We start from the raw sequence: 26,042 nt of genomic DNA on the forward strand, positions 1-26,042 counted from the left end.
TGGGGCTTCCAAAATCAATTAACATAATCATACAATCACCCCCTAGACATGCCCACAGGCCTACCTGTTCTAAACAGTCCCTCCTTGAGACTCTCTTCTGTAAGGCGAATTGCTAAACAGTCTTATTAATAAAAAACCTGGATCCAGATATTAGGGTTAAAACTGAGCAATCAGAGGAATAGGACAAGCCACAGCCAACCTCACCTTACCAACTTTCAGTCTCCAGAGAGAGCTACTTCCTGTATATACACACCTATAAACCTTTCTATGTTCTGCCATCTCACTTCCTCTCTCCACCCAGCTATATCATTTCCTCTATCTGCCCAGCTATATCACTTCCTTTTCCTGCCCAGCTCTGTCACTTCCTGTCTGTCTGTACAGGCCTCCAGACTTTTATGGTTAACTAGTGTTGTAATTTAAAGGCATGTGACACCATGCCTGGCTCTGTTCCCAGTGTGGCCTTAAACTCACAGAGATCCAGATGGGTCTCTGCCTCCCGAATGCTAGGATTAAAGGGGTGTGCTACCATTGCCTGACTTCTAAGTTTAACATAGTGGCTGATTTTTTCCTCTGATCTTCAGACAAGCTTTATTGGGGTACACCAATAGACTATCACCACACTCTTCCCTGATGATTATAGATTGTGTTGCTAACAATTAAAACTGTCACGTTTCTAGAAAGTATCTTACAACAATCAATGGAGATGCCAAAGACTCAGATTTCCTGTCTATGTGTGGAGGCAGGGAGTGATGGTCATGTGGTTCTAAGGACAGATGTTGAGAGCTGAGGATGACTTGCCCAAGTTCACCCTGACAGGAAGCAAGAGAAGAGCCCCAGTATTTGGCACCTTGACCTGAAACATCCTCTGGACATCACAATCAGTTAATGAGCTGAGCCCTAATGGAGAGTGGAAGTGTGGAGACACAGTCAGCCCTGCAGAAAGAGCTTCTGGATCCTTATATCTGAATCCAGGCTTTTCTGCTCTTGCTAGTTCTTTCACTTGCTGTCAGTCATTCCCTTGTCTGTTTTGAAGAGCAGCTAATATGGAAATCAGCGTGTTTTGTTTTCAAAGCATGTGTAAATCTGAATAAAAGCCTGTGTGCTGCCCTGGTCAATCTTCTCTTGACAGCTCTGTTTTAACTTTTCAGAAGCCAAACTTTGTTGTTGTTTTTTACTCTTTTGGGGGCCTGACATGCAGCTCCCAAATAAATCCCACACAGAGGCTTGTTCTTAATTATGAATACCCGGCCTTAGCTGGTCTTGTTTCTAGCTTTCCTTGCCTTTAAATTATCCTGTCTATCTTTTGCCTCTGGACTTTTCCATCCTCTTACTTCTTTTAATCTTCTTCTTACTCCATGACTTTCTCTGTAGCTGGGTGACTGGCCCCTGATGTCTGATGTCTTCTTCCTTCTCTGGCTACTTCTTTTCTCCTCCCAGATTTCTCTTTCTATATATTCTCTCTGCTTGCCAGCCCCACTTATCCTTTCTCCTGTCTTGTTATTGACTGTTCAGTTCTTTATTAGACCATCAGATGTTCTAGACAGACACAGTAACACAGCTTCACAGAGTTAAACAAATGCAACATAAACAAAAGTAATAGACCTTGAAATAATATTCCACAACAAACCTTGGCCTTTGTTATCTTTTCCTTGTAGATGAAGTACAAAAGGGCTTAATATTAGATAGGTGAGATATTTTTGGTATTTGTAATTGGAATTGCGTAGCTCCCAAGATTTTGTTGTCTTAATAGATGAAACACTGACATGCAATTTCTCTTAATTATAAATTTGATTTTACTTTAAAATGTTTACCTGTGAGATAAAGCATAGTCCAGTGAGGGACATACTGTTTGTGAAATTGTTAGTATTTGAGGAATGTTTTCACCTATTAACTTATGATTTTTCAATGAACTGTGAACAGTTTCAGAATGGATTGTTAATAAAGCCAGATTGCAGAGCCATGTTGGAACTCAAGACCTAAATAAATCATGATTGTTATATCTTTATCCAAACTGAGCTTAACAAATACATCAGGTTTCCCTCTTAAAACACAGAAGACAGAAGTCATGGTGCCAGCACCTTGCAGACAGGCAGCATCTAAGGACAACAATAGAGAGAGGGCTGATTCACTCTACCAGGGACCTTTTTCTCTTATTAATCACAGGGAGGGGTGTAAGTACCTCATACCCACATGAAAGTATTTATTTTTCTGAATGGGCCATAAATATGAGTTAAGGAAGCAAACTGTTTCTTTAATATTTAGGCAGGACCAAACCATTTGATTCCATTTAGATAGTGTTTCACAGGCAAGCACTGTGTTTGGGGTTAATATCAGCTAGGATAAGCCTAGCAGCATGGTTTAGGGGCCTAGGGGGCCAGAAGATTTCTTTTTCTTGCTTGTTATTGAGGACAATCCATAGCAACATAATGAGCACTGGTTTCCTCATTTATCATAACGAGGACTATAAATACATGTTCAGTCTGAGAAAAACAGATGTCTGAGTAGGAAGACAGAGAGAGAAAGACAGTGGCTCTGGGTCCCCTCTGTGCTAGCTACTGCTTTAAATTCTTTCCATTTTTGGAAATTCAGCATATCACACAGTAGCCATTTTGAATCAGTCTCTCTAGATAGAACAGGTAAGAGTGATGGATGGCAAAAGGAAGTGGCCTTTTACTGAAATCCCCATGGTTGACTTTGGGAGCCCAAATGTTTGGGGGTGTATTTCTCTACACAGCAAGCTAACCTCCCTATCCTCTCCTAATGACCTTCTCTCTCTCAACTAAGCCAAGAGCCCAGTGGGTTTGAGTCTTCTTTTTTTTTTTTTTGTCTGTATACTTACAGGTCTAAAGTTCCTGAGAAAGACATTGGGATGTTCAAAGGACACCAAAAGGAATAGCATTTCTTGAGTACTTTGAGACAGGCCTGTGATCTGAAATGGATAAGGAGGCTACAAAAGTGTTTCAGTCCAGGATATTATGAATATACTCATAGAATATCATTCTCTGTTTATCCATCACATTTCTACATGTCTTTTGATGAAGGCATTGGCTGTCTTGTGATGTTTGTGAATAGACTTGGAAGGAAGTAAAAGGATAGTGTCCTCTTCTGTAACAAGCACCAGGCTTATTTACTGCACATTATAATAAAAGAATGCTTAGTTTTGGAGTAAAAAGCATGCATGATCACTGCTCATCATAAAATATTTGAGTTTCCTAACTTCAGTGTTGCTCTAAGGAAGCCCATTGTACACACACACACACACACACACACACACACACACACACACACACACACACACGATGGATATCTAGGCCATATCAGCATATGGGAATGTGAACTTGGGAAACTTCACAGAAAATGCTGATCTTCTAGCTTCTATTCCTGATCTGAGTAATGAAGTCTCTGACTCAGAGGTCTTGTACGTCTGCCAGCATCTGTGAAATTATGGCTGGCTTGCTTGTTGGCTTTTGAACAGGCTATAGCCTCAGATCAGTCTCACTTCTTGGAGTTTCAGTGACAAGAAATGCTAATAGACTTTCTGGAATTGAGTATCAAAACTACATGGGCCAAATAATGAGATTCAAAGACAACCTGTCATCAGTAGCAAACATGTTGATCAAATTGTTTGATCAATTGGGAAATACAGTATCTATCCACCTTACTGTGTTAATGAGGAGGAATTGAGTTTGTCGTTCAAGTTCATGGAAGTAGAACAAAGTAAACTGTCATGAAGATGTGCTGGTTGCTGCTAACTTTACTTCAGGTCTGAGGACTTCCTTCATATTATGGAAGGAAGCTTGAAATATACTTGTTGTGAAATATGATCTAAAGATCCACCCTACTCCAAAGGAAGTTTTTAACTGCTCCAAACAGTTACAATTTCACTCTTGTGCTTTAAACACAAAAGAGAGAAGCTGGCAATTATTGTGAATGTTTGTAACACTCAGAGGATGAAGGATGAAGGATTCTTATTATGGAAATATTCATCCTTAGAGTTCCAGCATTTGGAGGACATCTTAGAGTTCAGCCCTTCTTTAAACCTATGTTGTCAATGTTAGATCCATTAGGGGACTAGAGGGAGAGTCTTAGTTTCTTAGAGTGGTTCTGGGCTTCTCTGGGGAGCATTGGCTTTTTGGGGAAGGTTCTGTGAAAGAGAAAAAGTCTCATAGGAAATCACAGGTGAAGTATTGACTAATATTTGAGCTCTTGCTGTCCAGAATGGGTAGATCATTATTCCAAACCTTACTTATTTGGAAAATGAGAAATGCACCCATAGAAATCCTTGCACTGCCTTGCAAAACTCTTACCACTCCTGTGATGAAATGGGGAACAAACTAAGTGTTATCATTCCAACAGAACAGCAACAACCCCCCAAAAAATCATACTCCAGTCAAATGACTAGAACATCCACCATATGTGTTACCAGGAAGTGGTTATGGCAGATAAGTAGAGAAGTTTCCAGATGAAATAGGTGGTGTCATCAATGGTGATCTTGCTGACAAAATATGGAACATTACATGGTTTAAAAACATTAGTCTTTAGATTGATCCCTGAACCAACTGCCAAATAAAAATTGAAAGTATATTTAATAGCATAAACTTTGAATGGCTGAATGTAATATGTTAAAGAAATATAGTATAGGTGATGTTCAAAACTAGAAAGTAAATATACCTTTTTTACTAATACGAAGTTATTCCTTGTCCATTGATCCCTACTTCCCTATCCATCCCATTCTCAGGTTCTTTAATAAGAACTGTGCTTAGGAGAAGGGCTGAGGTTTCTGGATGGGAGCTAGATTGCAAGAGAAAGAGAGAGCAAACGTCACACTTATTCTGGTTCAGCCATTTTAATTTTCTTGTTGGATTGAGTTGTCCAAGACCATAAGTTGACCACATAATTGAGAACGGTATCACTGAGTATCCCTATGCCCTGTGTATTAGTTATGTTTCTCACTTCCATGAACAAACATCTGGCAAGAAGGAACTAAGCAAAAGTGCTCTAGTTTCAATACGTTGGTTTGATAAAATACTTGGAACAAAAGCTACTTGGGGAGGAAAGGCTTTATTTGGTATATATGTCTAGATTACAGCAGGCCATTGAAGTAGGTTGGGTCAAGAACGCAAGGCAAGAATCTCGAGAGGGGAGTCATAGAGGAACATTGCTTGATGGCTTGCTCTCCAGCTCCCTCTGTGGTCCATGCTTAAGCTAGCTTTCCTTTACAATCCTGGACTACCTGCTTAGGGATGCTACTGCTCACAAGGGGCTTGGTCCTCCTACATCAATCCCTACTAGGCATATTCATGGGTCAAGTTGACACAACTAAAGCTAATTAGTCAGAAGTAATCTTTTTTTTGCCTCACAGCTTGGGGGTATAGTCCATTGTGCATCCTGTTGGAGGAGCATAGTGCCAGGAGAAGCTCAAGACCTTGGCAGCAGCAATGTGAGGCTGCTTGCTCATATTTTAGTGGATAAGGAGGACGAGACAGACAGTTTCTCCATTTCCCTTTTTGTTTAGCTGAGGACCTCAGCACACAGATGGAAATACTCCGATGCATCTTACCAGTGCCCAAAGTGTTTCTTAATTCAATCAAATTGATGCTGGTCCTAAGTGATTTTGTGCAGGGGGCAGGGGTATTACAGTTTGAATCTGAAGCATCTCCCATAGCCACATATGTTGAGAGCTCAGCTCCCCCATCCCCAGCTTATAGCACTATTTGCATGGCTGTAGAACCTGTAGGTAGCTGGATCCAGCTGGCATCAGTAGCTAACCAGAGACAGATCTTGAAGGTTATAGCCACTCCACACTTTGGCCTGATTCCTGAGATTCCTGGTCTGCTAAGCCAGGAAACACTTCTGCTATATGCTCTTACCACCAAGAAGGGAGCAGTTCTGCCTTCCCCACTGTGATGGGCTAAAACCCCAGAATCCACGGGTCAAACAAATGTGGCTAAAAGTTTTCCTCAGGTCCCACACCTGGTCTTGCAGTCTACAGCTGCTTATAAAATAATCACTTGGAAACTTATATTAATTAAAACTGCTTGGCCATTAGCTCAGGCTAAATACTGACTAGCTCTTACACTTGAACTCAGCCCATTTCTGTTAATCTGTATGTTGCTGCGTATTCTGTGGCTTTACCTGTGTGCCATTACATGCTGCTCCCTGTATGGCAGGCTGGCGTCTACTGACTCAGCCTTCCTCAGACCCAACAGGTACAACGATTGACTAGATTTAATTTTACTTCTCATATTATTTTGAAGGAAAGGCAAGCATTTGACAAATGCAGGGGTGGCTCTCATACTGTGCAAGTCACTGCCATTTAATGTGCCAGCTGTCACCTGTTTGTAATATTTTGTTCTTATCTAATGTAGGGCAAATCTTCGCCCTCGCTGACAGGACTTACGTCATTGGCAGATGCAATCCAAAGGACTATATAGTTTTGTAGGATCAGTATGGTAGCTTCCACATGCTATAAAATGTAATGAAAGTCAAGCATTTTAGCCAGAAGAAGGCCTCACTGCTTTAAAAGTATCTATTTCTGTTAAGTGGAGCTACTTTAATAACTCACCTGTCCCTATAATCTTATTGTAATTATCAGCATTGATTGACAGCTAGATGGCTAATGTTAAACAAAGGGTAATGAAAAAAATTATTGTTAACTGGAACATTTGGTAGATGAAATCTTCAAAAACCGATTGTTTATGTTGGGAAACTAAATAAGATCCCTTTAGCAGTGGAGATGAAAACCTCCATTCTGTAGGATGAAAACTACCGCTTAGAAAGGATGTCACATGTTTCTTTCTGCCCATGGGTGAGCTGATGGGTTAGAAAGAGAGGGGCATCGCACTGGATTCTGTTCATAAAGTGTTAACAAAAATCAGACATCGTTTTCCTTCTTGGTTATAACAGCATAAATAAAGATAGATCACCCACTCTTTTTTTCTTTATTATTTTTTTCATTTTGCATACAAACCATGGTTCCCCCTCCCTCCCCTCCTCCAGCTCTCTCCCCACCTCCCCCCCCCCACTCCCTATCACATCCCCATCCACTCCTCACAGAGCTTAAGGCCTCCCATGGGGAGTCAACAAAGTCTGTCACTAGATCATTCACTCTTACATGGCATGATGCAAAGAAGTAAGATTTTGTTGTTTCTCATCAGGAAGTTGGTAGTGGTTTGTGCTAATTAAGAGAAACTGCCAAAGACTTGTTTGCACATGTGTATTCAAAGCTTTTTCAGCCCACTTCCCCTGTTGTTCTACCTTCCTGCTTCTTCCATGTGGTTAAGAAACAAAAATAAGCCAGGTGGTGGTGGCACAGGCACGCCTTCAATCCCAGCACTCAGAGGCAGAGCCAGGCAGAGGTCTGTGAGTTCGAGGCCAGCCTGGTCTACAGAGAGAGATCCAGGACAGGCACCAAAACTACACAGAGAAACACTGTCACAAAAAACAAAAAATAAGAAAGAGAGAGAGGGAGGGAGGGAGGGAGAGAGAATAGAGAGAGAGAGAATAGAAAGAAAGAAAGGAAGGAAGGAAGGGAGAGAGAGAGAGAGAAGGAAAGAAAGAAAGAAAGAAAGAAAGAAAGGAAGGAAGGAAGGAAGGAAGGAAGGAAGGAAGGAAGGAAGGAAGGAAGGAAGGAAGGAAGGAAGGAAGGAAGAAAGGAAACAACCTACCCAGTCTTCCTTAGTGCATGACTTTATCCTTCTTAGAGTTTTAGGTATGGTTGAGTGGGTCTCTATTGTATCAGAAAAAGACACATTTTGTTCTATTGAATGCTGCTGGAGCTCATAAACATCCAGCAAATATTGAATGACTTATAATCCCTTTAAGAAAGTAGCCATTTCTAAAGCATATTCTCTTGGACTTAAAAAAATATATAATTTATAGCACAATGCCCAAGAAGTCCTAATCCTTGAGAAGATTTAGGTCTCAGACGTTGTCTTTAGTGATCCCAACCTGACTAGGAGCAAAGAACTGCCCTTGTGTAGGTGGGCTCTCTGGTACTCCTACAGAACAGACACTTTTCAGGAACTTGACTCCAGTCAGACAGCCCTCCATCATTTAAGTATTACAATGGCGCTAAGGTGGAGGCCCCATCCTGCTGCAGGCGGAAGGTGTTCCCTTAGCTTGGTCACCTCTCTGTGGCTACAGCATTCACAGAAGCAGCAGCACTAGTTGGGAGACAGCGCCGACTTCCGTCACTGAGGCTCTGGGGTGTCTGTCCCAAGGTGCAGGGTTGAAATAGGGACAATGCCTTTTCTGTGGCCCTCCCTAGAAAATGAGAATCTCTACAAACAATTCCAGTGCGGCAGCACCGACTTCCTGCCTGGAGGCTATGGAATCATTTAGCAGCAAGAAAAAAAAAATGAAAGAAAAAGAAATTATCTGAGAATGATATAAAGAAATTGGAGACCGTAATTCCCTCAATGCCTGTAAATACTGAGCAGAAATTTATGAAGATCGTAGGAACTGAATTTATCTTTATTTTTAGTTACATTTTCAAAGAGATGAGTTACATTTTTAAAGGGGTGAGATACACTTCTAGAGAGATGAGAGGGGAAAGTGACATGTTACTTTCTGCAAAGAAAATAATGTCCTCGCAAACTCTTAGGGGAAAAGGGAATATCAATGCTAAATAAAAAACTTATCTAGAATTCAGCTGTTCCTGGGTTTTCATTCCACTCGAACTTAACGCATCCCTTCTCTCTTTTATAAATATAAACAGAATTTATCTTTAAAAAAATCCTAAATAAATGGATGACTTTTTACACATCATCCTAACTGCACCAATCTCTTCTACCTCAAGAGGTTGAGAATTAAATGTGAATTAAATAAGAATGTAGGTAGTCTCCCAGTTTGTCATTTGTACTAAAGGGGAAAGAACGTGGTTGGTTTTTTTTGTTTTTTTTTTTTTTTTTTTTTTGTGTGTGTGTGTGTGTGTGTGTGTGTGTGTGTGTGTGTGAGAGAGAGAGAGAGAGAGAGAGAGAGAGAGAGAGAGAGAGAGAGAGAGAGAGAGAGAGAGAGAATGAAAGTGAAATCTCAAAATTCTTGTCTTCCTTCTGAAAACAAACACAAAAATAAATGTAGTCTGGGAACTCTAATAAGTGTCATCCTCACTGAAGTTAACCTTCCACGAACTACATTGCTTTAAAAAGAATGTAGGGTGAAATCCGCTTATTTTGAAAACTGAATACAGAGTTTTAGATCTGTGAGACACGACAACAATGGGCTGTGACTGTGTCGTGTGACAGCAGGTGAACAGAGCCCAGGAGCCCAAAGACACGTATGTGGCTTTGTAGAAGTACCGCTGGATGAATGCTGCACATCAGATCTTACAGGGACCTGGGATGGGGTTGGTTGACCTCTGCCAGCAAGTCATCTTATTATAAACAGAAGGGCGTGGAAAGCCAGTGGTCTGAGCCAAGAGTGGGGAGTCTCCAGGCCTCGGGCTAGTTAACCTACATCGCTGCGCTGTTCGGGGAGCCAGGGCGTTCACACCCCACTAAAGTATTTTTAAGGCTACCTGAATGTCGACTAGGGACCATAAACCTCTCAGTGTTCTGTAATCCTCGGACCAGACTTCATTTTCCTGACACTGCAGGATGGAATTTATTGGCTGTTGAACTTCACACACAGACACGCACAAAACTCACTTCCAAATACAACCGGAATCTGTTTCAGGTGTTTGGAATTCGAGGTAAGTTATAGTTAGCTTTTGACAGAAGTATTATCTGTATTATTATCACGTGCCACCCTTACGCCTGCATTTAGCTAGTGGTATTTCTATTTCAGGGGCAGTTTACTTTTTTCTAATTAAGATGGGTATGTTTAGAATAGAGATGACGGAATAAATATGTCTAGAAATTGGGCAAGGACGTCAATTAGATAAATTTTTTTTAATTTGTCCATGCCTAAAGTAGAAAATATAATTTGTCTTTGTTTACAAAACCTCACCTTTTCTAGTTACATTACTGGTGGGAAAGAGGCAGTAGAGGTGATAACTGATAATACTACACCCTTGCTGAAACCATTAAGATTTCCCTTATCAGTTACAGGTTACAAGATTTTAAAATCTATTCACTGTCACTTACATTGAGGAATTTTTTTTTCCCTAGGTAATTTGTTTTGGAATTCTGAAAGAAGTTTTGACTTTCATGAGATGTGAGATGTGTTCATCTCAATAATCAGCCCTTTATAGGCTGAAGGGAGCGTGTGCTTGCCTCCATTTATGATATTTTTTGTTGTGCACACTTTTCTGGAGCTACATTGTGAGAACGAGTTTAACTTCTAACATCTTAAAAGATTTCATTGATTTTTACTTGTGTTTGGACATGGACTTGCACATGAACTTTGATTTAAAATTTGGATGTAGATGCTTTTGGAATGCTTTGCCTTTAATCACTCAAACACAACCTTAAGTTTGTGTACCACAAGATGAGAAGAACAGAAGCTGCTGTCTGGCTGTATTAGGATAAAAACTGGGTGAATTATCATGATGAACACCCACACCCACACCCCCCCACACACACACACCCCACACACACTGTAAAACATAGTTCAAGAGAAGAAAATGTCCCCGGTTCTAAGTATCCGTGAAAACTGATTTACTGCCAAAGTTAGAGAGTTTAGGGACCTTAAAGGCGACAGGGAGAATAAATTAGCCCAGCCAGTGAGCTTTCCCACGTGGTCTGCAGTGGGGGCCACTGAGCTGTTCACACTCAGCCCTGCCGTCTTCTGCTTCTTCCTGAGCTGCAGTTACTATTTTCCAAAACATTGTGCCATTATTTTGATTTTCATCTTTTAATCAACACTTTACTACACTACTAAAATATGCATCTTAAAATGACTCAAAAAACAAAAAACAAAACAAAACAAAACAAAAAAAAATGCCAGTAACTACACATTGCTTTGTGTTATAGCTTCTCTGGTTTTAAGCTCTCTCTAAGAAGGTAAGGGAGAATGAGCCCAGCTGATCTTTCATCTTTACTTTGATTTTTCTCTCCCCTCCTCCATGTTCTTTACAAGTGTTCTTGGAATGCTTTAGAATTGAACTACATAACTGTCAGAGCAAAGCGCCATCACACAGAACAGAACAGTGCCTCTGTGGGTCCAGGGGTAGCCACATGGTTTACCTTGGGGAAATGATACAAGGCAATGTTAAAAGTAATGCAGCTGTTGAAGAAATACAAAAGCCAGATGACTTCAGGAGTGTGCGCTGAGGAGAGCAGATCAATTGTGCTTAGACCCAAGTCTCGGAAAGCCATTTTGATTGAGGTCAAAAAGGAAACAAGTGGAAGTCTGTCTCAATTATTCATTAGGCTTGCCTAAAATGAGACCTTCACAACCGATAGATCCAATCCATAGTTTTACTTTGTAATCCTTCCATCATTCCGCTGTGTGGATCTGTCGTACAGTTAGGAGGCAGTGTACACCCAAGTATTCACAATCGGCAAACATTTAGGGTGAGAAAAATTGTGACATTAACTGCCTGAATACCACTCTACTGAATCAACCAGCATCCACTTTTAAAGGTTTATGTAATAAGCTAGTTAGCTGTTACTTGGAGATATATAGTTAATGGTATTCTCTCTTCTTGTCCACTAATTTTATGTGTGAAATAATGTGTTTCTTGGAACTGTTTCCTTTCATACTCTTTGCTGGCAGGTAATTCAAATTGTTAATTTAGTTTGATAGAAAAGTTATTAAACAGAAAACACATCATCTGTGGTTTTTAGAGTGTAAATTATACTATCATATGTGTTTTATTAGCTCTGTCAATGAAGAATTTCATTTTTAGTTTAGGACCTCGGGAGAAAAGGTGATTTATAAGCTTTTTATAACAATTGCCATGCAAGAAACATTTGATGAAAAATTACCTTAGAACAGATTCCATAAATTTAAAACGTTGCATAATGTTGCAAAAAATAGGTTAAAATTTATCATACTGTAAGCACATGCTTTTTGTGTAGTGTAAATTTAAGTGGAAACATAATACCAACAGTTTAGAATTATTTCTTTTTTAAAATAGCTATTTTAATAGATCAAGAACAAAAAATGTAAAAATACAGGAGTCTTTATGTATTTATAAACTTTTAAATCAATATGTTGTACAATCAGTACTTGCATTGTATATAAGTAACTTTATAAATATACAATTGAATATTGCCGTTAAGTTTTTGTTTGCATTGTGCCAACATGTTTTCAATGTTAAAGGATTTCCCAGTTGCCTTTGGAGTAATGATGTTTATATTTGGTGCATTAAGAGGGCTTTTAAACGTATGATTTGAAAATGTAGTTTTCCAAAATCCACACAAGTGGGAATTGGAGAGAGCAAGAGAGCGCGCGAGAGAAATATTTCAGAAACATTTGCATGTGGATTCAATGATGTTGTTATTCCCCTGTAGGAACCAGATCTCCAGTGAGTTGTTCAAACTGGGAAGGCCAGTTATCAGTTACACATATAGGCAAAGCATGTTAGGCGCACTAGAGCATTTTACGCGGTGATTGATATGTACACTTTAAAATGTGATATCTTATCGGTGCCTGTGACCGAACTCTTTTGAAGCTTCGTGACTAAGATGAGCTGACTTTGTTAAATGGTACAGGACTGGGTTGTCTGGGGTCCTGTTGTGCTTGTCAGGTCATGCTAAATGGGAGGGTTTTCCTTAAACTTGTGGCCATAACATTCCAATAACTTGAAAAGGGCGTTGTGGGGTAGAAGACGTTGCCAAGCATTACCGAGTTTTCTCTACTTAGGGGTTGGGGATGAATTCTTGAGATTATGTTAAAACATGAGTCCTGAAAAATCATGTTTTCACTTCTGCAGAGGAAAGCCTACCAATAAAGATACTGATAGGCGAAAGTGGTGGGATTATTCTTCCCTGGTTTCTTGAGACATGCTCAGTACAATAAGCAATCTTAATTTAGTTTCAGCAGATTCAAGCAGATTTATAATGTGTTCATTACACAGCATTTCACAGTTCAGACAGAATATCCCATTTGGTTTTTTGTTATAATATATTGTGCCTTTCTTATGACATGGGGGACTTTAAAAAAATGAGTAAATGTCAATAAAAGCTTTAAATGAAGACAGGAAACAAGAAGGGACATGGCTTTGATATTTATTGTACATATTTTTAAGCAGAAAATGAATCTATCTAAAAACCACTTACCTGCAGTATTTATGCATACTGCTAAAAATGGATGACCTGGTCTTATTTCCAAGCTGGGAGTGTGGAGTGGGGGGGGGGGGCGCTTTCCCCTGAGTGGCAATACAATACTTTAAGGCATCTCTTGGTTCCTTCTGTGGCATTTTAAGTACAGAGTTACTTTTGCCCTGCTGGATGATAATGAAACAATGTACCATTGGGAGGGGTTGAAATATTTCTAAATAATGCTTAGTGCATGTGGTATTTCTGGCAGATGACAGAAAAAAAAACCTATATGGTATAGCCAAGGAGAAAATAGATGTAGAATTTTAAAGGTTGATGGGGTTTGACATCTGGTCCCATGCTGATGTACAGTACATAAATAATTATGCTTTATTATTCTGTGCTGTTGTACTAAGTTTTTTTCAAACATACGAAGCCTTGCAACAAACTCTAAAACTCTGGAACGTGACTTTGTTGGTAGTAGTTGATCGGGAGCTATAGACTATAGGGTTTTTTCCACTTAAACATAATTTCTTCCCAGTGTGTGATTTTGTCTAACCTCTCTCCACAAGGTAAGGCCCCTGCACTGAGCACCAGTAACAAATACTGAAGGAGAGAATCAATTTCCACTCTTTAACATTCTTCTGCCACTGGTTTTTGGCTTGGTTTTGTCTTTTCCTCTCTCCCCTCCCCTCCCCTCCCCTCCCCTCCCCTCCCCTCCCCTCCCCTCCCCTCCTCCCCCCTCTCTCTCCCTCCCTCCCTCTCTCTCTCTGTAGTGTAGTATAGTGTACCTGCTTGTGTGTATACTGTATCTTCTTTCCGTGTGTGTGTGTGTGTGTGTGTGTGTGTGTGTGTGTGTGTGTGTAGGGGGGGGTGTACCTGCATGTGTGAATGTGTATTCATGTTTGTGGACACACATGTGTGTGCAGCGTGTAGTATGCACACAGATGTACATGTAACACCACTGTTTTTAATCTTAATGCTTATTTTGTTGATGTTGAACTTAGAATATTCATTTGTATTTCTGATATGGCACTTAATGTGAATTATGTCAGCTTTTCTTTGACTGAAGTAGATGAAGATACCCAATAATGCACTAGAGATCATTTACTGTTACAATAAATGAGTTGTAATTTACAAACTGACCTTTAGTGGAGATGGAACCTGGGTAGGAACTGGTCGCTCATGTTGAAATTGGATAGACCAGGGAGGGAAGAAAGCTTCTGAGCTCTATGAAACAGATTTCAGACATGTATGCCTTTTAGGGCTCAGAGATTTGTGTATCTAAGAAAAAAGATGCTGCATTAAAATCGCTTTATGTTATATATCATAATTAGATTTTCACAGAGTCTATTTCTAGTTGTGGTGACTACCAATTGACAAAGTGGCATTCTATTTTCCATAGAAAGCCTCTGAAATGTCTGGAATTTTAAAACAAACTTTTCAAAGCTCTTTATGGAAACATTTGTGTTCTGTGTTTTGAGTCACTCAAGACCAAAGGAGTGAGCATTTCTTTTAAAATATCAAGTAGAGCTTGTGAAGAAATGCTGAGACACTTCCGGTTCATTAGCTGAGACTACACTTCTCTGACTTAATGCAGACACAGATCTAGTGGTTCACCAGTTGTATGATGAACTCCCCGTGATAAATTAAATTATCTGCTTCGATACACAAATGCCCGTGGGTTATCACTTTACATTGTGTACATGTGTTTAATTATAGGTTGATATTAACTATATAAATGTATTATATTTAGGAATGCACATAGATTTAAGTAAATTTTAGATTGTCCTTTGACACACACCTATATTGTAAAATTATATATTTGGACTTAAAATATTATATCTATATTTGTATTTTATTTTGTTATAAGTACTTCTTGAGGACGAATAAAAAGAACATGTTTTAACTCATATTTACTGAATTCTGTGAATTGGAGATCAAGGAAGCTCTTCAAACTCTGACAGTTGGTTATCAGTTTTCTAAAGAAAATCAATTAAAAGTAAGATCCTTTGATTAAATGAGAATATGATTAAACCCTTAGGGTAAGATGGAATAATTATTTGAAAATACTTTTAAATATCATTATCTCTCTTAAAATTTAAATATGATCAACTTTTATTAGGAAATATGAAATGTCACATAATCATTGTTGCTTAAAGATGTATAATTTTCACTATTTCAGAACATCATGAACTAGAATTAAGTACTATTCTGCTATATTAGGCTAATCTTCAATAATTTTATTCAATTCAGTCATAAAACACACTTTATAAAGTATTTTTGCTTTACAGTGTTCTTTACAGTATCAATTGTTCAGTCAGATTCACACTTAGAACATTCATATTTTAAATAGAAGCAAAGCTAACAAGTTTAAATTATTGTTGACAGCAATTTTTGTTTTATTTTCCTTATTTACAGAATGTTTTGTGTACAAAAGTCTACATTTGACAGACTTAGAACAATTCTCGACCGTGTGTGTATGTGTGTGTGTGTGTGTGTGTGTGTGTGTATGTATGTATGTATGTATGTGTGTGTGTTCTTAAATAACAGTACACACAAATTTAATTTGTGCTATACACCCTACAGATGTCACTGAATAAATACTATCTGACATGCCATCCATAAAACACAAATAATAGCTTGTATCTTGTATTGAGAAACTTTCACTTTTGATAATTTTGTCTCGATTTACAGTTTCAGAATTGATCTTTTCCTCTGTACATGAAATTATGAAATGAAATAGGTTTACTTGAAAATGCTGAAACTTGAAAATTGGTCTTTCCAAAATATCACTTTCTTTTTTCCTTAGATTATGTGTTGTTGTTAATATTGTGGGAACTGGAAACAGCAAGATAAAGTAGGGAATAATTGCAATAATTGATTCCAGCTTTTTGAAAAGACTATTGGTAGAATTAAAATAAAGTTTGTTCTTATTTATGCACTTACTTAGGAGTTACTTCTGTTTTTTTCTCAAGAGATTGTGAACTTCTCAAAGCACCGAGTGGTTAGAAAATGTCAGAAAAATATTTAGGTTGATTTTTAGACTTCAAAATGCTTGTCATAATAGAAAATATTCTAGAAATTATATTTTCTTTATTTTGGAAATAATCACTATTTGTAATACCCAATCTCATATTCTGTACAACTTATTTTATATTATTCTTTCTTACTCGTGTTAATGAAACCTAACAGTTTCGAACAATAAATTGTATTTGAAATAGAAAGATGAGTTTGTAAATTGTGATTGTCCAACTAAAATAAGGCTAAAATTGGGCTGGCATTCTCCACCCAATTATTTTTCTTTGTTTTCTTCTGAGCTCTTGCCCCTGTTGACATTGTTTCCTTTGTTTATCATTAATAAGTTCCCCAAACATCTCTTCTCGTAGATTACATGAGCCATGCAGACAGACTTTTGCTGATGTAGGTCAAGACTACTCAGTTGAAAACTGATGCAAATGTATTTTAAATTTTCTAGTGGCTATGTAATAAAAGTAGAGGAACAAGGAAAAATGTATTATCAAACCTAGTATATTAAAAAAAAAATCATCCCATTTTTCCAACATAAAGGATATAGTGGTATTTTACTTTCTTTTTTCAAAACTTGGATTTTGAAGTCCAGTGTGTTTTTATGCAGAGAATGGATTCATTTAATCCAGTCATGATGTGAGTTCTAAGTAGCCAGCAGCCAAGGCTGTGTATCTTTGCTGGCCACGCTGCTGAGCTGTTTGGATCTTGTGCATCTCTGTGGATGGAGAGTAGCTGGCATTTCTCAGGCTTTTGCTAACGGCTTGATATGTGAAAGCTCTGATATTTCAGAGTGTAAGTTGCTTTTGGCATCAGACTTTGACTATAATTAGTGGGGCAGTGGTGCTAGCAGGTAGGGTGGATACTAGAGGCACCTGGGTAATTTTTTGAGACCCTTTTCCTTTTACTTATCTTGAATTTAAATGTTGTAAGCCCTTTATTACAAAAAAAAATCAGTTATTTCCATAGACTACTTTAAAAGATGTGTTTAGAAATCGATGTATGATAGGAAGCAACAAGGATGCTCTTCCTTAGAAAGTGATCCATGGGACTTTAATTTTAATGTGAGGAGTTTGTGAGTCAAGAGTGCAAACTTTTAGTTAGGTAAGATTAATAAGTCCTCAGAAATGCTGTACAGTGTAGTGTCTACAGCTAACAACAGTCTAAGGACTTCCTAAGAGTAGATCTCATGTGTTCTTACCTTAAACACACAAGGAAGTAGGATGAGAAGAGAATTTTGGAGGTGATTGGTATCTTTATAGTAGATTATGATGATGACACCACAAGTATATTCTTATCATAAACTCATCAAATTTTGTACATTAAATATGTGCACCTTTTTTATTTCATCCATACCTCTTAAAGAAAAAAAGGAAGGAAGGAAGGAAGGAAGGAAGGAAGGAAGGAAGGAAGGAAGGAAGGAAGGAAGGAAGGAAGGAAGGAAGGAAAAAGAAGGACAATTAAAAAAACAACCACTTGCAACTACAGCATAGGAGACAAAAAGCTTTATGTATAGCTTTTACTTCTAATTTCTGGCCAGTTAATGCTAGTGCCAGGATTTGGGCAAGTTGTTTAACTGATGTAAAACTCAGATTTTTTTTTTTATCTTCTTCATTTTTTCTCCTTCCTTTTCTGCCTTTCTTCAATCATCTATCTATCTATTTTTCTATCCATATATCTATCATCTATCTTCTATCTATCATCTAGCTCAGTAACCATTTATTAATACATCTATCTTCCTCTCTTTAGTTTCCTTTCACTGTATTCAATTGCTTTTTGGAACAAGACTGTCACTATATATGTAGACCATGCTGGCTTTGAACTCTTGGATATCCTATGTAAACAAGGATTTGCATTTAAATTATGACTATGAACTTCAGCTTTATTTCTGGCCCTGCTTGTTTCCACAGTTTTTAAAACAAAGTCAAAGTCAGTTGCAATTATACTGGAGACAGGGTGGTGCATTCTGTAAGAACGTGCTCACTTCCATAACACATGTGACTCAGCAAGTGCTATTCAAGGAGAAGAGTGAGCCCAAAGCAGGTGAATTGTGCAATTGGTGTCTAATTCCACCATCAAGGAACATAGTAAGCTTAGAGACTATCTAAGTTTTTTGAAGTTCCATTTAACTTTTCTCTATTAATTAAGAAATATGGGCTGGAGAGATGGCTCAGAGGTTAAGAGTACTGGCTGCTCTTCCAAAGGTCCTGAGTTGAGTTCCCAGCAACCGCATGGTGGCTTACAACCATCTGTAATGAGATCTGGTGCCCTCTTCTGGTATGCAGGCACAGCACTGTATACATAAATAAATCTTAAAAAAAAAGAAAGAAAGAAGATAGAGGTTGTGTATAGCTTAGTGGTAGAACACTTGCCTCACATGCCCCAGGTTACAGGTTCTGACACTGCAGAAAAAATAAATGAATGAATAAACAAATAAAAATTAGAAGTCATCATAAAAGAGAAAGGGTCTTGGACTTTGGAATAACTATAGTTTCTCAAGGACAGAGAGAGTTATCAGATCATATTAGTGTTTAGGTGGAATCCCTGCAGGTGCCATATACCCAAAGAGTCTGGAATGCTTAGTTGGAAGCCCCATCTGACTCCCTTCTCTCCACATCATTTCACGCCCACACAAAGTACAGACTTGAACTGGAGCCCCTATACCCAAGGAGTCTGGAATGTTTAGGTGGAAGCCTCCTCACCTCTCTCTCTCCAGACCCCACCACTAAGAAAGCTGGCCAAGAGTCAGCCCCTCCCTGGGGCTGCTCAAGACCACACCTACATGCTACTTACTTAAGACTTGGTCACCATATCTGCCATGTGCTCTGTGATTCCTATTCTGCCGGAGAGTCACCTGCGAGATGTTTTACTCTGTTCAGATTAAACCTGGATTTATTAATTTGGCCTGCTCTGACTTATTACAATGGCAGTGTTACTCACTTCGGGGGGGATTGAAACTTTTCATCTAGTACTTCAGCCAATTGCAATATTCAGTCAGTTTTGTTCAGAAATGTCTATACAAAAATGTCCTTTCACTTCCCCCTCAGCTCCGATTTCAGCTTGGGTCTTCACTATCCTCGCGGCCAAGCTGCTGACTCACTGAATGAACAAGCACCTACTCCATGCTGGGGGTACAGTGTTGACAAGGTCAAGAGCCTCTGTGCACTCACTTAGACCATCTGCCATTTTAGGAGACTCCCTCATGCCCTTCAGCATTCACTCTGTCCACCTTTCTACCACCTCCTAGGCCATCTCCATTCCACATGCATCTTAGAACTTCTCAACCGTCTGCACTGCCCAAAGACAAATGTCTAAGTTCTTTACCTGGTGTAGGGACATTGTCATGTGCTTTGTCTGGCAAACTCCATGTTAGTAAAATACCTACCCTTAAGCAGACAGAGTCACTGTGGCGTACAGCTTCTCATGCTCAATTAAGAGACCAGTCCATTAGCTTCTTCTTCTTCTTCTTCTTCTTTTTTTTTTAATCTCCTTTAGGCAGAGTTAGTTTGCTCCCTGCATCCCTACCACGCATTTGCTGAATTCTTAAACAGTGCCTACACATCCCAAAGACTATTCTTTCCTCATCTAGCCATGAGCAAACTGGGTATAGTATTATAACCACCGAGGTGGGCATGTGCTCTAACAATAGCTAAAGAATAACAAGTTCCTTCTTTTCAGTGTAAGTGGTAAGCCTGAAAAAGGTCTGTGTACAAGTTACAGGAAGCTTGTTGTCTGTCTCTTGATTGGGAGAGTGTGTCTCTACTGTTGTATTCTGGCTTTATTGGGAGGGTGTGTCTCCACTGCTTTGTTCTGGTGCTTCTTCAGTCAGTCTCAAAGTCATAGTCTTGAGGAAAGTGGCATTCACTGTGGGATGATTTCTGTGCATTCATCTGGTAGCTCTTTACAGGCTCAGGTGATGAATCATGAGGAAAAATGTCAGTGGGATAGGAAACCTGTTTCATAAGATCCTTCTGTTTAGTGCTTAATTTCTTGGACAATAAGCCTATCAAAGACTTTATAATAAGTTGTGTGAGCTTAAATTCTCATTTCATTTTTAGGAACTAAATTAAGCAATCATTTGTGTTTTAAAAAACAATTTCATTAATCCAATGTATTCTTTAACCTCATACATATATGTGTGTTGTGACTACTCTAATTCCCCCTCTTTTCTTATCTCTCCTCCACCATCACGTTCACCCACCCTCTTCAAATAGGGAGAAAGGCTGAAAAATGTCATCTTCTAGGCATTACACAGCTGGAGCTACGTTCCCTGGGACTCTATAAGACCAGCTCTGTCACCAGTTAAGGATGGGATCAGGGCTCATGGGACCCTAACTCTCCCTGCTGATTTGTCGGTTACTGATATGTGTTGGTTTTAAATAAGCGGCGGCGGGTGCTGTTACCATATGAGAAAGGTGACGAGGCACCACAAAACCCAGTCTCAGAGCTTTATTAGGAGGAGAGGAGGAAGGGACAGAAGAGAGTGACCAGGCCTGTGGAAGACACTGCAGAGTGGGGAGGGGGAGGGAGCAGAAGAGAGGGGAGGAGCCTGTGACCGGCTATTTAAGGATTCCCCTTCACATGCACATGTGGGCTTATGGAGCTATACCATGCATGCTCAGATTGCATACTAACGCCTCCCGCGTTACGTAATCATAGCCACTGAAATGCGCGTATGTGGTCATGGAGCTGGAGGAGTGGCAGAATCCTAACAATACATTCTTAGAAAGGGAGAGAATTGTCTTTACTTACATACCCACTGTGAACTCAGGCTTCAATGGACAGTTCCAAAACCAGTGTCACACATACAGCCCTGGAAAAGTATTCTTTTTCCTTTCTCTCTATGTGTATTTTCTCTTTTTCTTCTTCTTTTTTTTTTTAAATGATTCTTTGTGGATTTCACATCATGTATTCCGATCCCACTTTTTTCCTTATCCCTTCACATCCAGCCTCTGCCCTTGCAACCTCCCCCTACAGTCAAAACCAAATTTAAAACAAAAACCCCGAAAAAACAAAACAAAAACAGAGAAACAAAACAAAAATTAGGGAAAAAGGAGGAGGAGGAGAATCATCATCATCATCATCATCATCATCATCATCATTGTCATCTAGCTGTAGAAGCTGTGGTGTGGCCCCTTGAGATACACAACTTATCTTATAGTCTGTTCATCTTTGTTTGCAAGTATTCATTAGGAGGAGTCATTGGTCTGGCTCAACACCTCTTGTTTCTGCTACACCACCTACAATGGACTCTCACTGGGGTTCCACTTGAATATCCTGTTGTCCTGTGTTGTAAAGATCCTGCTGTTTTGGATCTGTAGGTTTCATCACCTTCACACTCTCCAACAGTTCATAGCTTCAGTGGATGTTGGGGTCAGCCAACTCATAGCCCTGGGTCTGGGTCTGGATGGTAGCTGGGTTGGTCTGCTTGCTAGCTTTCCCTCATCATCTCTACCCAGATGAGCTCTCCAGCACTGTCTCGTCTAGCTCACTCTTCTCTCTTCTTAATTACTTTTAAAAATATTTCTTCACCCCTTGACCTTTCAGTGCTGCAGTCACCTAAGAGGAAAGGATGACAATGTCTCTGCTAGTCAGTATTATTTTCATACAGAGCAAGTAAAACAGAGGATATTGCTGATCAATGAAATGAGTGGTTTCCCAGATAACAAACACATCTAGGCTGAGAAATGAAGCAAAAGTCACAGATGTTTGAAAGTATAGGGATTTGGGTGTTTGCTTTTAAAGCATTCTTCTGAGTCAGCAGAGGAGGAAGGAATTATAATGTGAGCTGGAAATCAGTACCATAGCCTAAAAATTTGAAATGTAGGCATGTTTTGTATTGAATAGACATTCTTTTTCCCCCCTTCAGGTTACATATTTGAAGTTAAATCACCCTTGATCCTGTAAGTTGCACAGATAGACCTCCATAATATATACATCCATAATATGTGACATAGAAGGGTATATTCTACATTCCTAATATGAACTGAAGGATTTTCAAAGAATCTGCTACATATACAACATTCTTGTAAGACCATAATAATCAAGCTAGGTATGGTAGCACACACCTGCAATCCCAGTGTTTAGCTGGTAGAGGCAGGGGGTATAAAAAGTTCAAGGTTATACTCAGGTATATAGCAAGCTCTACGCCATCTTAGGTTCCATAAGACTGTCTCAAAAGCCATTCCCACATAAACTGATACAAATCAGACAAGTCTCTGTACTTGAAGTTAAATGTAAAAGACAATGGATTTGTGTTTACCCTTCCTTTAGAAGGATAAACTGCATACCTCTGCCCAGAAGTGGATAACAAGCTCCAGGAGCAAATGCTGTTTTCATTCCTTACCTATATTGTGGGTTAAAACCCTCAAGTGGATCCGGACTTTGTGCCTGGTACTAACTGCAAAGGTGTGTGAAAAGACTGTGGGCAATGTTGAAACTTAATTGACCTGCTGGGAGTGTATAAAATGCTCAGTCAGGATGGAGACTATGGAAAATTAACATAGGAATGATTTCACAAAATATTTATTATTGTGGGCCTTTGTGGGAGATAGAAGCCATGTCGACTGGAGCAACATTCTCAGTGGACTGAGGACAGTGTGACTTCCTAGTTCCTCACAGGGAAACTTGGTTCTTTGGTTTCTTTGTTCGCAGTTCGGCTGGTCCCCCGCTATTTTAGCCAAACATTTGCATTGTGATGGGGCCCAGGGAAGTGTATTTGGCAGCTGTTCCTGTGACAATAATGAAATGCAGTATCTAGTACTGCCCACTATGGCTATAAAATGTAGAGAGTATTTGACAGAGATGTTGGTGAGCAGAGCCAAGCCACTTTGTATTTAAAGAGCATGTGGCCATGAGTGAGGAAGTTGGATTTTCATAGGAGAATAACTAGTGCTCTTTTTCTACAGGTAAAGAAAACGTGCCCAGAATCCGATGTTTCAGAACCCCAGAATTCCAGGTACAGTAATAAAAGTCATTCATTAAGAAAAAGTGCAGGTTTGGAAAACCATGTATTTGTTGCATTCTATGCTTGTTATAAAGGAGATTTGAAATATTGAGAATTTTTTTCAGTGTGTGTGTGTGTGTGTGTGTGTGTGTGTGTGTGTAGGCATATCTAGCAAGGGCATTATTAATCACAAAATTAATTTTTAAAAGAGACTGATTGAAGTCAGCTTAAAAATAATACAAGCTTCTCCAAAAATACTTAAAATTTTTCCATAGATAATATTTTGCAAACCTTAATTTTTCATTCTAACTCTCTCTTACAAGTACATATATCTGGTATTGTACTTGGTACTGAATAATCATGGAATCTGTTTTTTGTTAAACCCTATATTTTTCTTTCTAATGAAATGTGACTAGATTTTTCAGAATACTAACAAGTTAAAAATCTCAAAATCAATGAAATTCTGTTTGTTGTTTGGGAGAACTGGTAGAAAAGATGAATTAAATAGCCAAGCCCTTCAAACAGGACTTTAACAATATTCAGTTGTTTGTGGTTGGGCCATTTGCCCAGCAGATTTGTTCTAGGCCTGGACATTATCAGTGCTTTCTTTTCAAAATCCAGGGCTCAATTTTAAATAGACAAGTAAAAGTATTATGAATACCACAATAAAATAAACAATAAAAAGCACACATCCTTAACATATTAATGATATGACCTACTCTATGTCATTAAGATACTACTTATTATGATGTGGGTACTGGTATGCTCTGTCCTTTTCCTGCATAGGATGAATGTAGTGATTTTTCCCAGTACACCAAAACAATACAGATCTCATTAACCTTCTAAGGCTACCATGCTTTCCTTTTGAAAAGTCAATGTACAAAATGAGCCATACATTTACCATTCAAAGAATTCGTGTATGGTATGATATTCCTATAATTGATTCTTCTATATATTAAATGATTATGTAATCTTTTTCTTTTCCTTTAGATGAATTATGGGTATATAAAAAGATACAGAATTATTGACATCTGTGCTTTTCTCTTCATAATTAGTTGTCAAAATAAGATAGAATAATTTTCATATATTAGGGCTTTATAAAATTGATAGCTCATTCAACATTTTGCCTAAACAGCAGAATAATCTAGAATGGATGGAATAAAGAGAAGTCTCCAGACTCTGTTCCTTCCTAATAATTTCACTGCTTCTATAACTAATATATCTATGATTTAAAAAATATAAATGATTAGATAAATTTTGTTAGCAATGTGTAGAAGGGAGCTAGTTGGAAAATAGCAATAGAATTTTCCTTAATATGAACATTTCATGTCAAATATTTTACATTTAATCCTATTCAGGATTTTTTGACACAGCACTATCCCTAAATACATTTTAAGTGATAAGAAAACGATAGCAACAATTTAATCTTGGTTACAAATGGTATCACTGAGCTGGAAAAGAAACAGACAAACCAAAGTTTAATGATCTTATTCCTGGAACTGAATCATCCGTTTCTAGTTTCTATATAGAATCCTTGCCTGTGTCCCCATAAACATTTTATTTTAAGGTAGGTGTGTAGCTAAGTGATGGAAGACTTCTACAACAGGCTGAGGGCTCTAGGTTTGACCCCATCATCGCAAAAAAAAAAAAAATTAAAGCACAAAAGATATAATTTTGCTTTTAAGATGAATAATGGCTGTTTTTAAGGGTTGTTTAAAATATGTTCTATTATTTAATATTATATATCACTATAAATTGAAAAGTGTGTGGGTTCTTTTGAATTCACAGTTGTTTGCCATAGGTTAACTATTTCTCACAATTCCCTATAAAATGGGTAAACAGGGAAATCAGTCTCTAAGCACACTAAAGCTTTAAAGGACTGAAAACGAATAAAAGAAACAAATCTTACCCATGGTGTAAAGGCCGTCAGGACAACTTACAGACACTTTCAGGTCAGGAGTGCCAGACGTTCAGTGCCCAGCTGACATTTCTCCTGACTGACCTCTGCCTTCCAGGTCGTCATCAGCTTTGCTTGACGTCGTAGGTCTGGGGATGGGCAAACCGGCACTTAGATAATACAGCAAGGGGGCACTGACAGAGAGGGGGAAATATTTTTTCAGCTTCAGTTTTAGAGCCTGGGCTTTTGCAATAGCATTCTGAAGCAATCTAAAAGAATTGAACTCCATACGGAACAATGCATCAGCATAAAATGTCCACTGGGGAAAACACTGCCTGACAGAATGCTGTCCCACTTAGAGCCCACAGCAAACGTCCTTCGTGTGTTTAGCTAGCTTTACAGAATGTTTATTTTGGGTTTGGAATGATTAGAATAGATGCAGATGGGAAGTGTTTTTACAGTGGGGAAGTAATTAAATTGGGTGTGGAAGCTTGTCAGGGGCGTTCTCGGAGTGATCTATGTGTATCAGCAAATTCTTTGTCTTGCTTGGCCTTAACTCCTCTGTGGGGAAGAAATGCTTTGGCTGCAGATGTAACTGGTAGATTGGGGGAAAGAGAATTTATAAATGCATGCGGTGCCAAGTGAAGGAAACTTGGGAGCAGGGTGATGCGTGTATCCTAAGGGCCAGCTATCAGCTGCACTTGCTGACTCCTAAAAATCATCAACTCGACGTCAGATGAAAAAGGGGAGAGTGTGCTTCATAGAAAAAAATGTACATTGCTTGATTATCTGCTTCTGCCTGGCTTCTGTCTATGTTGCTCGCCATGTCCACAGTACATTGTTCTTTTGCCTTTATTCTTATATCCTAATGATAACCTTAAATTGGGTGCATGGAGAAGAGAACCTAAATTTTCTTTCTCATGTTTTACCTTACTCTAGGATTACACTTCCTGATGAACAGACCATCTTAAAACAAGCTGAAACATTATTTTTAAAGTAGTTTTCCCCTATAGCCACCATGACTTCA

At 38.8% G+C, this 26,042-nt stretch overlaps 1 protein-coding gene across 8 annotated transcripts in view; it reads left to right on the forward strand.

Moving 5' to 3' along the window:
• Eya4 (EYA transcriptional coactivator and phosphatase 4) overlaps positions 1 to 26,042 on the forward strand; it is a 250,416-nt gene that overhangs the window by 107,587 nt on the left and 116,787 nt on the right. For 7 of the 8 annotated variants that reach the window (XM_042262206.2, XM_006980091.4, XM_076552631.1 and 4 more), the window contains exon 3: positions 23,081 to 23,130. In XM_042262206.2, coding sequence (XP_042118140.1) covers positions 23,081 to 23,130 — 50 coding nt within the window. Of the gene's footprint in view, positions 1 to 9,555; positions 9,692 to 23,080; positions 23,131 to 26,042 lie in introns of those variants that run through there. The other variant, XM_076552636.1, reaches the window with a different exon arrangement.

Source organism: Peromyscus maniculatus, chromosome 16 (genome assembly GCF_049852395.1).
Source record: "Peromyscus maniculatus bairdii isolate BWxNUB_F1_BW_parent chromosome 16, HU_Pman_BW_mat_3.1, whole genome shotgun sequence".
Taxonomy (NCBI): Eukaryota; Metazoa; Chordata; class Mammalia; order Rodentia; family Cricetidae; genus Peromyscus; species Peromyscus maniculatus.